The 12,843-nt window shown below is 40.7% G+C and overlaps 1 protein-coding gene across 2 annotated transcripts in view; it reads right to left on the reverse strand.

The window, feature by feature from the left end:
• Positions 1-4,374, reverse strand: part of MTR (5-methyltetrahydrofolate-homocysteine methyltransferase) — a 118,045-nt gene extending 113,671 nt beyond the window's left edge. For both annotated transcript variants that reach the window (XM_007452934.1, XM_007452933.1), the window contains exon 1: positions 4,329-4,374. In XM_007452934.1, the coding sequence (XP_007452996.1) occupies positions 4,329-4,362 (34 nt within the window). In that variant the 5' untranslated portion in view covers positions 4,363-4,374. The remainder of the gene's footprint in view (positions 1-4,328) is intronic.
• Positions 4,375-12,843: the final 8,469 nt, after the last annotated feature.

Raw genomic sequence — 12,843 nt, forward strand, 5'->3', positions numbered from 1 at the left:
AGACTTCCAAAGACTCAAAAAGCTCAACCTATAATGTTAAAAAATAAAAGGTGAATTTGATTACATACAAACTAATAATTTCTATTAAATGAAAGTCACCACAGACAAAAGTAATAAACAGATTATGAATTGGAGGAAGATTCTGCAATGTCTGTAACTGAAAGGGACTGGGAATCCCCTGGCAGTCCAGTGGTTAGGACTCTGCGCTTCCACTGTTGGGGGCCCAGGTTCGATTCCTGCTCAGGGAACTAAGATTTCGCCTCAGGGAACTAAGATCCCACAAGCAGCACGGCACGACCAAAGAAAAAAAAATTTTTTTTTTTTAAAAAGTGTAAGTGAAAGGGACTAACATCTATAATGTACCAAGAGCTCCTACAAATCAATAAGAAATAAAATAGAAAAATGGGCAAAAGATGTGAATAAGCAAACCAAGAGAAGGAAAAACTGAATAATCAACAAGTATATGAAGAGATGCTCCAACTCATTAACTATCAAAGAGACAGGAATTAAAACAAGACAAAACCAATATATACACAATGGATGGGCAATAATTAGAAGACTGGATAATGCCAAAGAAAATCTGAACTCTTGCTTTTTGGAACATAGACAGATACAGCCATTGTGGAGAGCAGCCTAGCAGGAGTCAGTAAAATTAAGCATGAGGAAAACCCAACAATCTTACTCCTGGTATTTCCCAAACAAAGTCTCCATCGATCCATAGAGAACAAATCAGAGGATGTTTATAGAAGTGGCAAGTTCCAGACAACCTTGGGAAATGGCAAAGTCAAATGTGCAGGATGCTCATGCCAAATACTACTGGGTGGTAGCCGGATCTACCTCTGTGTTGCTCTACTGTACAGACAGAATATTGAGGGAGAAAGTTATTAATGACTAACTACCAGGTTTATATTTATATGAATTAAAACTACATACACAGACTAGAGTCTACAAGGAAATGTACAAATACGTGGAAATATGTGAAACAGGAGCAAGAGAATTGTGAACAGAAAATAGAGGCAAAAGGGAACACATAATAAGACAAATATGAGTGGGAATTGTAAGGATTGAACACAAAACTCCTCTGCAACTGAGGTCCTTAAAAATCCAATGCACCGGGGCTTCCCTGGTGGCACAGTGGTTGAGAGTCCGCCTGCCGATGCAGGGGACACGGGTTCGTGCCCCGGTCTGGAAAGATCCCACATGCCGCGCAGCGGCTAGGCCCATGTGCCATGGCCGCTGAGCCTGCGCGTCCAGAGCCTGTGCCCCACAATGGGAGAGGCCACAACAGTGAGAGGCCCACGTATCGCAAAAAAAAAAAAAAAAAATCCAATGCAGCTACATTTTCCACGTGTTTATTTATCCTTTGGGGGATAACGTAAGATTTACCGTAAGAGAAACTAAAAGATCCTCCTCCCATATTTGTTAGCATAAGTGTTCACTGTTCTAATCTTTATGTGTTCCGCAAGACTTTCCAGTAGGGGATTATCTTTCACTGGCTTCTAATAACCATTGCTCCTCCAGAACCGTCTCATAAGAGTAAGTCACCTTAAGAATTCTCCTTTCCCTTGGCAGGGTGAGCATTTGTTGAAATGCTGCTCTTCCATAAACAATAAAAGCAACAAAACAAACTGGTATTTATCTGTATTCAGTTCATTAGGTCTAGAACATTCTGTACATTTTTTTTTTTTTTTTTTTTTTTTTTTTTTGCGGTACGCGGGCCTCTCACTGTTGTGGCCTCTCCTGTTGCGGAGCACAGGCTCCGGACGCTCAGGCCCAGCGGCCATGGCTCACGGGCCCAGCTGCTCCGCGGCATGTGGGATCTTCCCGGACCGGGGCACGAACCCGTGTCCCCTGCATCGGCAGGCAGACTCTCAACCACTGCGCCACCAGGGAAGCCCTAGAACATTCTGTACATTTTACTCCTGACTAGTCAGGTTCTAAACAGAGCAGATTCTCCCTAACATCTTTCACAGTAGAAGTTTTGCAGGTCCTTCATTTAACTGACTAGTTACAACAGTGTCTCAGAAATATCTTTAAGTTTAACATATATATGTATTATATAGATACGCAGTCCAGAAGAGAGAGTCCTTGTCTAGCGAGCCTAAGAGATCACAGTGTTTTTCCCAGTTTGAGAGGACCTAGCCAATGTATTTTGTTTATTTGGGTGATTTTTTTTCTACCACTAATGTTTTATTTCCCAGTAATAATACTGTGATTCATAATTGTTCCAAAGAATAAACAAATATGGGTTAACTGGTTAAAACACCAATTAGATGTTGAGGTGGGTAAGTCAGATACTATCACCTTTAAGAACCATCCTGAAGAATGACAAGATGAAGGCATAAACCAATAAACCCCTGATACACAGGATTTTAGGTAATAAATTAGTGTCAGGAACACATTTCCTCTGGGGATAGAATGATCCCATGTAGCTGATTTATTTAGGACTCCCATATCCACTGCACTAACTGGGGAACACACAGAGCAAGGAAAAGAAGTTTTCATTTTCTGCATTGTAAACAAATGATCCCAACGCATTCTCAGCAGTTTCCTGACTTTACTGTATTAAAGACGATCTTACTGCTGCCCTATAAGTCCCTTGCAAGATACTTCATTTTTGAATCTCTAACTTCTAGGTTGCACCAACTTGCTACACTTTGTAGACATCTCTTTGCTTGTGCAATGTTCCATTTCTGAAATAGACTATTTCTGCTTTGATTTTAATAAGACAGGGAAGAATTAGAATCAGGTAACTGGCTGATATCAATTCACTGGCTCATTTAGTCATTCTTTCATTAATCACTTAACAACTGAGTTCCAGATAACATAGATAGCAAGGATGAAACTAAGAAATGTTTAGAAGCTGTAGTTAAACTTTTCTCACAAGAAGTATTTGCTAGCCCACCAGCCTCTTTCCTAAGGGGGTACAACCATGGTCTGAGGTCATGGACATTTAGGCTTAAGGCCTGACCTCGAGATTCAAGAATTCCCAGTTCTTCATTAAAGAGCTTCACTAAGACTGGACACCAATAAGTAACTAAGTAAGGGTTTTTGGAAGTTAAAACCTGATTCTCACCCCAACATACAGGCTGCCCACACAGAGAGAAGCTATAGAAGTGAGCCTTGGGGTCAGGGAGCTGAGCTAGATTCAAATACTCAACAATTTTCCTTTCATCTGCTGTACAAAGATCACTCAGTATTCAAACTATTCTAAATCTTTAGAGGCATTTTGCTGCTGGATAAGGGAAATCACATACCTCCTTTTTTAATTAAATGGGGAGGGGAAGGCCAGAAGTCATCGGTAAGAGATATTGTTCAAATAAATAAATGACACCCCTGTGAGAGATACAGGTCTTACTTTATAGTAACAGTGATCAAATGTTTCCCAGTCATAGTTCCACTTGTTTCATGAACAATTCTAACGGTCCCATTTATCAGGACCTTACAAATCTAAAGGGTCACTAGCTCACCTCTGAAAAATTTCTGAGTTATGAATTCAGTCTTCACGCTCCTCCCTGAGCTGAACAGCGTCATCTGTCATAGCACTGCTACTGTTCCGTCCTTATTACTGATTCTCTTGTTTCTTCATTTTCTACTTCATACCTCACATGTTTTTATGGGTGTATTTGTCCACAAATTATAATCAGGGACGACATTAAAGGCCCAGAGCTCATTTTAAAGCTGAAAATATATTCTGTTCTTGTGCTAAACTAATTTGTTTGTTTTTTTCCCCTCACTGTTGATGCCGGAGGCACCAACATCAAAATCACTCAGGATTATTACTCCACATCCCGACCCACTGTGTACCTGCTAATCTATTTTAACATAGTGATTCTATGCACACTGGAGTTTGCAGAACTACTGCTCTAACCCCGAAGTGGAAAATAAAACTTCAACGCAGTTTTAAATACTTCTCTGGGCTTCCTTACCTCTCAGCGCCTGAACCTTCTTTGGCTTAGGTGCTCAGTAAACATACGCTGAATGAGAACGTTCAATCATGCAAAACTTCCATAGGGCCCTGCAGGAATATGCTACGCCAAAATGCAAAGTGTAGTTACCTTGACGTTCAGAATGTGTTTCGGGAGCATTGCGGGTATGGGGTGTGCTCTACGGATTTGATGGTTTGTTTGCCTGGGGAGGAAGGGGGAAGTGGGTGGAGGGAAGGAACGCAGCAAGAAAACGTGGTACCTCAGGGCTCCTCCGCAAGTTCAAAGGCGCCGCCCGCCCACGGGGAAACCTAACCAGGTGTCTCCGGGTGGTGACTGAATCACCCCAGGGATTAGGAGACAATAAACCACCGAAGCGCGGAGAGCGGGTCACAGCGTTACCGGATGGCGTCAGGTCGTGGAGCGCGGGGGACATGCTGCGGAGTCCTCTCCTCTTCGGGCCGGGGACGCGGCGGGAAAGACGCACCCTCCCTCCACACGTGACGGCCCAGAGCCACGCCAGCCAGCGCGGGGCCAGTGGTTCACAGAAGGCCGGAGTCCGGGGGACACTGAGGGAGGGGCCTCCCCTCAGGACCCTGGCGCCGCGAGGCGACGACAGGCGGACCCCTGGCCCAGACCACTGCTCAAACACGTGCTTTCTTCTCGGCCACCTGGCCTGTCCTCGGCAAGGGCCTGGCGGCTAGACCCGCGCGACCGGAGGCCGGGTCGCCGGGAGGGCGCGGGATAGACCCGAAGAGGAGGACGACGTGGCAGCCGAGGCGCTGGCCGAGGCTATGAGTCCCCTCAGGGTTTGGGGAAACTCAGAATACTGTTAGTTTCTGCGCGCAATCCAGCCTCAGTGTGGGAGGACCCGCCCTTCAGGCCCGTGATTGGTCTGTAGGAGCTCGTCGCGGCTCTATGGGCTGCTAGATCTCAACCACTCACCTGAGGCTTTGCCCCCAGGGGTTTCTGGGAGTTGTAGTCCAGTCTCCCAGGTGCCCCTCTGAGGCTTTGCGCATCTCAGCCCAGCGTCCGAAAGTGCGGCCGCAGCGGGTCTCCCCAAGTTTAAATCCTGGTGCGAAGTTGGCGCTGACCTCAACATGTTGTATGATGTCAAGAGCCCGGTACTTGGGAGTCTTGGAAAACCAGGTGCGAGTCACGCTTTACTGTTGACTGGCGCGGGGCAAGATACTTAACTTTTTCGTCTCCACTCTACACTTTATAAAATAGGAAATGATAGGGTGGTGATAATTACTATTTTATAAGGCTGTAGTAGGGATCAAATAAGATCGTGTGAACGCGCCGGGAAAACTATGAAGTACATATATGCGTGTTAATTGTCACTTACTGACAATAAACTTTTATTGAGCGCACACTATGTGTCAGGCTTTGGGCTCCACACCTGGAATGCAAAGACAGACAAGGTACATCACACCCCCCCACCTTTGTCTTAAGAGGAAGAACTCAGTCTGGTTAAGACTAGTAATTGAACAGGGAAAAATAAAAAGAATCACATACATTGTGCCAAAGGAACTCAGAAACCCAAGGGAAGGTTTCGAAGAAGACGCTGAGTTCTGAAGGAAAGGTGTGTGCCAGCTAAGGCCATTCCAGTTGGGAGAAACTCCCAAGTAGAACACAGCACTTGAGAGAATTTGAAAATAAAAAATAGCTGTGTAAGGCTAAGCATGATAGGAGGAAAAGCAAATGAATCTAGAAAAAATAAAATAGGGCTTCCCTGGTGGTGCAGTGGTTGAGAGTCCGCCTGCCAATGCAGGGGACATGGGTTCGTGCCCTGTTCTGGGAAGATCCCACTTGGGGCGGAGCGGCTGGGCCCGTGAGCCATGGCCGCTGAACCTGAGCGTCCGGAGCCTGTGCTCCGCAACAGGAGAGGCCACAACAGTGAGAGGCCCGCGTACCGCAAAAAATAAATAAATAAAATAAAATAGAGACAAAATTATGAAGCCTACTAACTTTCAGAAAGAGCACAAATTTGCTTGCCCTTCTCATTTTGCTGTATGTAGTTGTACCTCAATTGTTTAAATCTACAAAATTATAGTAATGTGTGTTGCATCCTTACCAAGGACGGTCATACCTGGAGGGGGGAAAATGGAGTGAGTGGGGAGAGAATGAAACAAGAGTGTGAGAGGGAGGGCATATCCCTGAATAGCTGAAGGTCTTGTTAAGATTGTAAGGGCTAGTTTAAAATTTTTCACCTCTCTCTCCAAGTTTGTTGATGTCTCTCTTGAAAAGTAATCTTAAAAGCACCTAGTCATTTACTATCCCCTATCCTAGTAAAAATTCCAGGTATTGTATATCAGTCTCTGTTGTTAGCAAGTCGTCAGAAGTTTACTTTCTCAGATAAAACTGACCAAATTCACTATTTTCTTAGTTGTAAAAGGGGAACAAGATTTAAGGGATACATGATGCCTAAAGCGGCAGTGAATTCCTACTACAAAAACTCACACAACTTAAAAGTTCCAAGAATACTCGTGTGGGTTGAATTGTGTCCCCCCACGAAGATATGTTGAGGTTAGTCCTAAACTCCGGTACTTTCGAATGTGAATAAATTTGGATATGGGGTGGTGGTTGATGTAATTAACATGAAATCATACAGGAGCAGAGTGGCATCCTTATAGGAAAAGGGGAGAGATGCACAAAAAGAAAACAGTCATGTGACAGTGAAGGCAGATATTGGCATGGTGCAGCTACAAACTGTGAAGTAAAATTCATAGTTTACGGCCAGACAAGAAAAATTTAAACATAAAAAAATTCTTCTCTGCCCTTTGGCCTCCTCTCTCCCACCACTGTGCATTGTGTGTCTATATTATGCATGGACCAAACCTTCCGCATCAGCAGGATGATGCTCAACCATAAAGAGCAACATTCTCCCAGCACCAAGACAACTCCTTAAAAGATAACATTCCTTCTTGAGCTTGTAAGGGGGTCACATGACCCATCACCTTGTACTTGCAGATCCAGATTATGTAAACTGTCAATAATAGGTCATTTGATGTACAGCCCTCTGTCTCAAAAAACTTAGGTAACAGTGCCTTAACTTCTAACGGGCGAAACAGTTCTCAGAGCTTTCTGAGATGCTTTTCCCCAGTTATCATCCTGAAATTTGGCTCAAATAAAATTTTCTGTTTCTTTCTTAGATTGACTAATTAATTTTTCGTCGAGAAAACCAAGGAATGCTGAGGATTGCCAGCAAACATCAGAAGCTGGAAGAGACAAGGAAGGATTCTCCCCTGTAGGTAATTGTAATAATTATTTTAAAACTTTCTCAGAAAATGCAATGTGTTCTGTTTTTTGGGTTTTGTTTTTTTCTTCTTTGATTTGGATTTTTTGGTTTCTGAGCGGAGGGTTGTTATTGTTTCGGGGGGGTTGGTTTTTTAATTTGTTTTTTTTTTTCTATTTTTTTTCTTTTGGTTTTGCCTAAGAGTAGTGAAATTTTTTTGTTTAATAGACAGGAATCTGGTACTTAAGATGTTGAATTGAGAGCTAAATTGATAATTGCTAACCTATATGACTTATAAATGAGGTATAAGGAGGGGAAAGTGCTCTGACAAACACTTGTTAAAGTTCTGTCTTTGAATCCTGGAAATTTGTGTCCTAAACATGGAGGGAAGTCAGAAATAATTTTTATTTTAATTATTTATTTTTTTAAACCTACACTTCATTTAATATGGGTGCTATTTTATTTTTTTATATTTATTTATTTATTTATTTTTGCTGCATTTGGTCTTCGTTCCTGTGCATGAGCTCTCTCTAGCTGTGGTAAGCAGGGCTACTCTTCGTTGCAGTGCACAGGCTTCTCACTGTGGTGGCTTCTCCTGTTGTGGAGCACGGGCTCTAGGCGTGCAGGCTTCAGTAGTTGTGGTGCACGGGCTTAGTTGCTCCACAGCATGTGGGATCTTCCCGGACCAGGGCTCAAAACCATGTCCCCTGCATTGGCAGGCAGATTCTTAACCACTGCACCACCAGGGAAGTCCCAGAAATAATTTTTAAATTGAAAAGAGTACATGAAGAACGAATTCTTTTCTCACAACCAAAAAGGAAACTGGTTAAAGTTCAATGCGATCTAAACTAATCTAAAGTTCAGCAACCTAAATCAGTTAGTATTTTGCTTTGATTTTCTTTTAAAATTTCAATATACAGGTGATTTAAAAGAATTAAGTGAACTAGCCAGTATTGTTTTCTGGCTCAGACTGGAAGGTGAAGTGCAATTAAGATAATCAAGTTTTGGGGAATTCCCTGGTGGTCCAGTGGTTAAGACTTGGTGCTTTCACTGCCTTGGCTGGGGTTCAGTCCCTGACCAGGGAACTAAGGTCCTGCAAGTTGCGTGGCAAGGCCAAAAAAAAAAAAAAAGATAATCAGGTTGAAACCTAGAAATTCTATGCTTTGGGGGACATTATCAAACTCATTAAAAGATAAGAGTTCTTGTTATACTGGCTTTTAAAGACCTAATTGTTGAAATCCTATGAATTGTTGAGGCATTTATTTATTTCACAAATATTTATTGACACTGCTATGTGCCAGGCATTGAAGCTAAAATAATGAGACAAAACAGATCCAGCTCCTGCAGCCTAGAGGGTATGACAAATGATAATCAAATATATCACTATAACACAAGATTAGTGCCACGGAGGAGGATCTTTATAAGCTAGTTTCTGTTATCATCCTTGTTTACTGATGAGAAAACCAAAGTAAAGAGAGGTTGGCTGGTCAGAGTGCAAGAGTGCAAGTGTTTACAATTCATTGATCACAGCCAGGTACAAATTTCTTTGTTCCTTCCCCACCCCCACAGCTTCCCTTAACTAATCAGGAAGAAAAAGGAAAAAAAAAGAAAAGAGAGAGAGAAGTTAAACAACTTGCCCAAGGTCACACTTCTAAGAGGTGGTACAGCTGGGCCTCAATCCCGGGAAAACTGGTTTCTGCATTCCTCCTCTTTAACTGTAAGCCAGTACTTGCCCTTGAATAGCTGATGAAAGAGCCCTCTCTGCAGAAAAATGGACACACGGAATTGCTTGCAATTTCCATTGTTACTCAGATTCCCTGGCCTTAATTTACAGAATAACATGAGTTTATAAAATGTTGCCACGTCATTAGAATTAAACAAATGCTATCTTCATTCATGAAATCATGGAATTTTAAATATACTACATTTTCAATGGGAGGTATTCCTACTTGGCTTTTGGGAACAGATAAAACTTTAATGTTTAAAGGGTTCATGTTTAAAGGTCACCAAACATCATCCCCAGAGTGTTAGTACAAGACCTTCCTGAGCTCTGGTAGGCCAGGTGCCTTGCCTGCTCTTTTGCCTTGCTTACGTAAGTCTTTGATTCAGTTTAAGAAAGTCTTATTTTAGTACAGACTTTTTCTGGCTTGGTCCTAGCTATAGCTACACAACATTTAATACCTGGCACATGGTGGCATGTGAGGAAATAATGTTTCCAAGAATAAATTACTGGAGAAATACTGCAGTCATCATTTTCTGGACATTATCAGATGAACACCACTAGCTCAGCTTTCATAGCAGATGCTTTACTGGCAGAAAGAGAGATTTTTGTTTTATTTTGTCTTCACCAGGATGTAATTTGAAAGCTATAATCATTCTCCAAGATTGGAAATATGATCCCCTAATTAGCCAATGGTAAGATAAATCTCACTAAGGTTAACATTAAATAAAGCAACATAATCCCCAGGTCAAGTGTAATTTGGTTAAAGGTATTAATCCTGGTGAAGAAACACCTGTCTGTCAGCAAATGTGGGGTTTGGGGCCGAGTACTGGTTAGGATTGGAGGCATAGACTAGGGAACTCGGGAACGTTCACCTGGTTGCTGGGATCTTTAACCCTGTTCCTGAGATGAAAGTGCAGCTGGTATCTATAATGGAGATTGCATACCTCAGGTTGTCCTGGTTTGATAGCACTAGTCTTCAAAGCCATTCAACTATTGCCTGGGTCCTTTTAGAAAGCTAGGCTTTCTCTGGTGACAGACAACCATGTTGGTATTGCTCTTTACATTTAAAGTGGAAAAATACTATACCTGGTGTATGATTAAGAATAACCACGTAAAAAGAAAGAAAGAAAGAAAGAATAGCCACGTGTAAGTATCATGTACTTATAAAACTATGTGAGGTAGCTTTTACACTTGGCTAGCCAGCTGGTATTAAGAACCTTAATATAAGCGTTCTTATTATAAAACTAGCAATTTGGAATGTTGCACAGAAATGAACTATAGCCTGAAAACGTTAAAATTAAATAATGTATTTTTCTTCAAGTAAATAATCACCAATTATTCTTTCATTCTATTTGTCAATCATTATTAAGGGACATTGCAGGATTAGTTCTGCAGTGTGCTCAATCTTGGAATTTTTGTTATTAGGAATTAAATTAATTTCAAAGAAACTGAAGCCTATAGCCTTGTTCAGATTATCAAAATGTATAATTAATATTGACAGCAGAACTTTAGAAAATTCAATAAAACAAGTGCCAATTAAATACCTGAAGTGGATAAGAACCATGTCAGGTGCCTTGGGGAATATAAAGGTGTTCAAGATAAGATTCCTTCCCCAAAAACCCTTCAAGACAAATTATGAATGAATAATACAAAGCAGATCATAATAAATGGAATAACAGAAATACAAATGAAAAGCTACTGACTAGGGAAAAGGAAGTAAAGTTCATTCAAAATATGAAGAACTGAGAAAGATTCATGGAAGGAGGTGAGTTTGGACTACAAAAAATGGTGCTATGGGCTGAATGTTTGTGTTCAAATTCATATGTTGAAATCCTAATGCCCAGTGTGATGGTATTAGGAGATGGGGCTTTGGGAAGTGGCTAGGTCATGAGGGTGGAACCCTCAGTTATGGAATTTGGGGTCTTATAGGAGAGGCCCAGCAGGGCTCCCTTGTCCCTTCTGCCGTGTGAGGATATAAAGGGAAGTCTGCAACCAAGAACAGGGTTCTCACCTGACCATGCTGCCACCATGATCTTGAACTTCTCAGCCTCCAGAACTGTGAGAAATATCTGTTGTTAATAAGCTACTTAGCCCATGGTATTTTTTTAGAGCAGCCCAAACGGACTAAGACAAATGGGTAGGAAGGAAAAGGCTATTTACTTGGCTGCAAGTAATTTTTTGAAGGGCACATAGATAATAGACGTTCTAAACTCTGCCATATGTACAATGTCCTTCTACTGTTCATTTACATGCACAACTAACTGGCTGCCTATGAAATTCTTGATACACAACCTTTTCCCCTCGAAGCTGATTGCTGTGTTGTCTTCTTTTTTTTTAACAGCTTTATTGAAATATAATTCACATATCATGTAGTTCACCTATTTAAGGCATATAATTAAGTGGATTTTGGTGGTATTGGTATAGCTTTTTGAGGAACAGACTGTTTTCCATAGTGGCTGCAGCATTTTACGTTTCTACCAGCAATATACAAGGGTTCTAATTTTTCTGTATCCTTGCCAACACTTGTTATTTTTCATTTTATTGTTAATAGCCATCCTAATAGGAGTAAAATGGTATCTCATTGTGGTTTTGATTTGCATTTCCCTAATGATTAGTGACGTTAAACAACTTTTCATGTGTTTATTGGCCATTTGTATATCTTCTTTGGAAAAATATCTACTTAAATTCTTTGCCCATTTTTGAATTGGGTTGTTTACTTTTTGTTGTTGTATTGTGGAAATTGTGTATTCTGGATATTAATTCCTTATCAGATACATGATTTGTGAATATTTTCTCCCATTCTGTGAGTTCTCACTGTCTTGATAGTGTCCTTTAATGCATAAAAGCTTTTAATTTTGTTGAAGTCCAGTTTATCTTTTTTTTTTATTACTTGTGCTTTTGGTGTCATATCTAAGTCGTTGCTAAATCCAGTGTGATGAAAGTTTTTCCCTGTGTTCTCTTCTAAGATTTTTAGAGTTTTAGCTATTAAGTTTAGGTCTTTGATCCATTTTTAGTTAATTTTTGTGCAGGGTGTAACATAAAAGTCCAAATTTATTCTTTTGCATGTGGAATCCAAATTTTCCCAGCACTATTTGTTGAAAGGACTGTCTTTTCCACCTTGAATTATTCCTCAGTTCTCTATTCCATTGGCCTATATGTCTGTTCTTGTGCCAGTACCACACTGTTTAGCTTTGTAGTAAGTTTTGAAATCAGGAAGTGTGTGTCCTTCAACTTTGTGCTTTTTTTTTTCTCTTTTAAGATAGTTTTTGGCTATTTGGGGTTCTTTGAGAGTTCATATATATTTTAGGGTGACTCTTTCTGTTTCTGTAAAACAAAATGCCATTCGAATTTTGATATGGATTGCATTGAATCTATAAATTGCCTTGGGTAATATTGACATCACACAATATTCCAGGACATGAGCACGAGATTTATTTGGTCTTCCTTAATTTCTTTTAGCAATGTTTTATAGTTTTCAGTGTGCAAGTCTTTCACCTCCTTGGTTAAATCTATTCCTAAGTATTTTATTCTTTTTAATGAAGCTGTAAATGGAATTACTTCATAAGTTCCATTTCAGATTGTTAATTGCAAGTGTGTAGAAATACAACATCAACACCTCAAAATCAGTTTTATCTGCAACCTTGCTGAATTCATTTATTTGCTCTAACAATGTTTTTGTGGATTCATTAGGATTTTCTACATCCAAAATCATATCATCTGTAGCACAGAGATAATTTCACTTTCTTTCCAATTTGAATGTCTTTTATTTCTTTTTCTTGCCTAATTGTTCTGGCTACAACTTCCAATTCTTTGTTTAACAGAAGTGGTGAAAGAAGGAATCCTTGTCTTGTTCTTGATCTTAGAGGAAAAGCTTTCAGTCTTTTTTTTTTTTTTTTTTTGCGGTGTGTGGGCCTCTCACTGTTGTGGCCTCTCCCATCGTGGAGCACAGGCTCCGG

This window comes from Lipotes vexillifer, unplaced genomic scaffold, assembly GCF_000442215.2.
Source record: "Lipotes vexillifer unplaced genomic scaffold, Lipotes_vexillifer_v1.1 scaffold1088, whole genome shotgun sequence".
Taxonomy (NCBI): Eukaryota; Metazoa; Chordata; class Mammalia; order Artiodactyla; family Lipotidae; genus Lipotes; species Lipotes vexillifer.